Source organism: Nanorana parkeri, unplaced genomic scaffold (genome assembly GCF_000935625.1).
Source record: "Nanorana parkeri isolate BGI_ZX_2015 unplaced genomic scaffold, ASM93562v1 scaffold3816, whole genome shotgun sequence".
NCBI lineage: Eukaryota > Metazoa > Chordata > Amphibia > Anura > Dicroglossidae > Nanorana > Nanorana parkeri.
The window spans coordinates 17,377-20,641 of NW_017310084.1; the positions used below are offsets into that span (position 1 = coordinate 17,377).

At 42.1% G+C, this 3,265-nt stretch overlaps 1 protein-coding gene across 1 annotated transcript in view; it reads right to left on the reverse strand.

Annotated features, from left to right (window-relative positions):
• Positions 1 to 1,318: 1,318 nt before the first annotated feature.
• Positions 1,319 to 3,265, reverse strand: part of VPS25 (vacuolar protein sorting 25 homolog) — a gene marked incomplete at its 5' end in the record, with an annotated part of 8,796 nt that continues 6,849 nt past the window's right edge. Inside the window, 2 exons of the mRNA XM_018575349.1 lie at positions 1,319 to 1,573; positions 2,332 to 2,407. Coding sequence (XP_018430851.1) covers positions 1,461 to 1,573; positions 2,332 to 2,407 — 189 coding nt within the window. The remainder of the gene's footprint in view (positions 1,574 to 2,331; positions 2,408 to 3,265) is intronic.

Genomic DNA, 3,265 nt, shown 5'->3' on the forward strand with positions numbered 1-3,265 from the left:
CTTCAGAAGCCCCAATTTGAACCTATTGGAAACATTTCTCTTTCTGAGCCACAAGGTTGTATTTCTTGTGGCCGTCACCTTAGCTAGGTGTGTGTCTGAGAGGAAGCACAAGGTGGTACTGGGACCTAGGACTTCCTTTCTTCCCAATGTAGTCTCTGCTTTCCACTTTCATCAGGACATTGTTTATCGATTTTTCTGTTGAGCTTCAGTTCACCAACATTTCCCTCCATTGTTTGGCTATGATTTGGGCTGTGACAGTTTTTATTTCAGGAAGTTATATTTTCTTTTCCCAGACAGGCCTAGGAAAGGCACCACAGCTTTTAATTCCACCATCTCCAGCTGGCTTAGAGAGAGACCATCGGTCAGGCTTATGGTCTTAAAGTGACATTAAACCCTCAGATTTTTTAACATAAAACAATAGTGTAATGTGCGCCTTACGGTAATCCATGGTGGTCTCCCTTCTCTTTGCTGCTCTTCCTTTTAAATCTGTATCTGTTCTCATGCTGGGGGAGAACTTCTGTTTTGCCGCAGACTACCTTGTCTCAGGAATGGATACACGGTGTCTGTGTATACGTTTCTATAGGCTTGTAACCTGAGCCAGCACTACAGGAAGAGGCCCTGAGCTGAAAAGGGAAGTTCTTCCCAAGCATGAGAAGACATGAGGATTTAAAAGGAAGAGCAGCAAAGAGAAGGGGAACAACCATGGATTACAGTAAGGCACACATTACAGTATTGTTTTATGTTAAAAAATCTGAGGGTTTCATGTCACTTTAAGGTTTTGGTCCCCCTCTAACTTCCAGTTAAGGATCTCACCACGGGGGCAGTGAGTGCCTATTAGTCGTTTCAGCACGAGGCTTCTGTTTCCCAAATTTGCAGGACTACCACCTGGTCTTCTGTTTATATGTTCTATCAGGTGGAAGTTGCTAATTCATCTGATGCCAGCTTCAGGCAAAACAAACATTTTATTTAAATCAATGGAGGGACATAAATTCCACCCATGTGTGTTTCTAATCATGCTCTAGGTACTGCTTTTCCTGCACAACTGAGGCATGTTGGTAGCAGGAGGGCTTGGTTAGACCCTGGACTGGCCTATTTTTTTTTTCTTTTGTCAGTTTCCTATCTTCCTCAAGGTGACAGTATAACCTGAAGCTGAAAGACTTCCTGTGTCCCTCCAAGAAAAGGATTTCACAGCGAGTACAGAAATCCGAAGCCCACTCTGGCTTGGGGTAGAGCTCCTCCTATAAATCTATATTTACAGGTCACATTTATACAATCCATGTTGGTGCACTCCATGAAAAAAAAACCCCACACACCAGTTGAAAAAGTGGATTTATTCTGTACATACCAAAGAATCGATGTTGGGAGATTAAATCTGTGACCTCAAGAATATATATATATTTATATACACACACACATCCTGTGTTAAAGGGACTGCTAATGCCACCTGGAAGTAAGAATTATCAAAAGAACTTCACACCTTTGCTATCATTTAACGTAAAGATCTCTGCTTTGTGTTCCAACTGAAGGGCTTCCAGGGATTTCATGAGCATGGATTCATCCAGTCCATGGAATTCTGAGTAACAAATAATATACAAGTATTAGGACCAAAGCAATAGAGCAAAAATGTTTTTAACGAACAATCATCACAATTCAAATCAATAGTAATTCAGGAGTGATTCCCTGGATTTAAATACTTCTGTATTCAGGGAAATTCAATTCAAGTAATAAATCGGCAACATTATGATGACTGATCTTACTTTGCCCTGGTCACCTTACCAGCCTTAGTCCCACCAGAGAAACAGTACTGAGAAGGACACACTCCCAAGATATTGCTGCGTGCCTGAGCAGATCAATCATCAGACCCCAACACCGGCATCTTTCAGCTTCAGCAGTATTGCTCCAATTGTTTTTTGGGGGGACTAGAGCGCCGAGTAGGGATGCACTGATAACGTTTTTTCAGTATCCAGTACTGACGGTATTTTTTTCCGGTACTTGCGGATACCAAGTACCGGTATGGTGTGCCCAGATTATCATGAAGTCGGGTGGTGAATCATGACCCGTCCAGGTTTCCTGCGAGTACTCGGTATCGGTGCATCCCTAGTACAGAGTCACTTTGAAGAAAACAAAGGCTGACATTGCTGACCTCTCCTGAAAATGTTAGTGGCCTGGCTGTCGCACTAACCCATACTATGAAGACAGAATCTTTCCTGATCTACATACCTGTTCCAGGACATGACTTAAGGTATGACATGGTTGGTGGGTTAGCATAACATTCTTATACTGAATAAAACCAAATGCCTTCATTTCAAGCACAGAAAGCAGCATCCATACCTTCACCTTCAGTTTCATCACCATTGATCAGCTCGTAGAGGGTAAACACAGAATTGGTCATTCCATTCTTTGATACCTAGGGAGAAACCAGATCATATATAGTGACAGCCGAACATGTGATGCCATTTTTGAATGAATCTCTGGTGCAGGTTAGTCAGGCAACCGCCAATAACCCAGAACCGGCAGATCCATTGCACTTTTCTAGTGTAGCTCTCAGAAGAATGTAAAAAAGTTATATTTGCAGACTTGCTTGATATGCTGTATATACTAAAAGGAACATATTGTGTTAAAACCAAACTTAATCTTAAGAAAGCTTTGTAATGTTTAAAAAGAAATGTACTTTGCCTTAGAACTTGTGCTTTTATTGGACTGTAAATAGTCCTTAGGGTGTGCCAAAAGGTGTGCCCAAGGTTACAGAACCCCAAAACTGGCATCAGCAGAGGCTTGAACATGAAGTTCCACCCATATCAGAATCAAGCTGGCTTCCCTTAGAGCCTGGCGACTTTTGGTCCCCTATGGAGGGTTGATGCAAGCCACAGCCAAATGACGCCGCACACAGGGGGTTCTGTGCTGGAGACAACCTAATCACTCCGGGCTCCAGGATGTTGAATGGGAGACACAATTCCTCTCACTTGGATTTGGAGCTTTCCTGGTCCCCCAGTGTAACATTATTGTGATATACACTGTGAAGTGATGTTTTTGAATATGGGAAGAAGGGAAGGTGATGTGGAACGACGATCTGTAGATACACTTTTATTGTCATTTCAATGCTGGTAATAAAATAGTTTTAGACACGTTACCGATAAACATTTAGGTGTGCCTTAAATGTCCCAAATAATAGTGTGGGAGTTTGGACTATGTGGTGGGGATGTGGCACACATTTGTTAAAATAATATAGGATGTGTAAATACTCATTCTGGATGTATACACATGC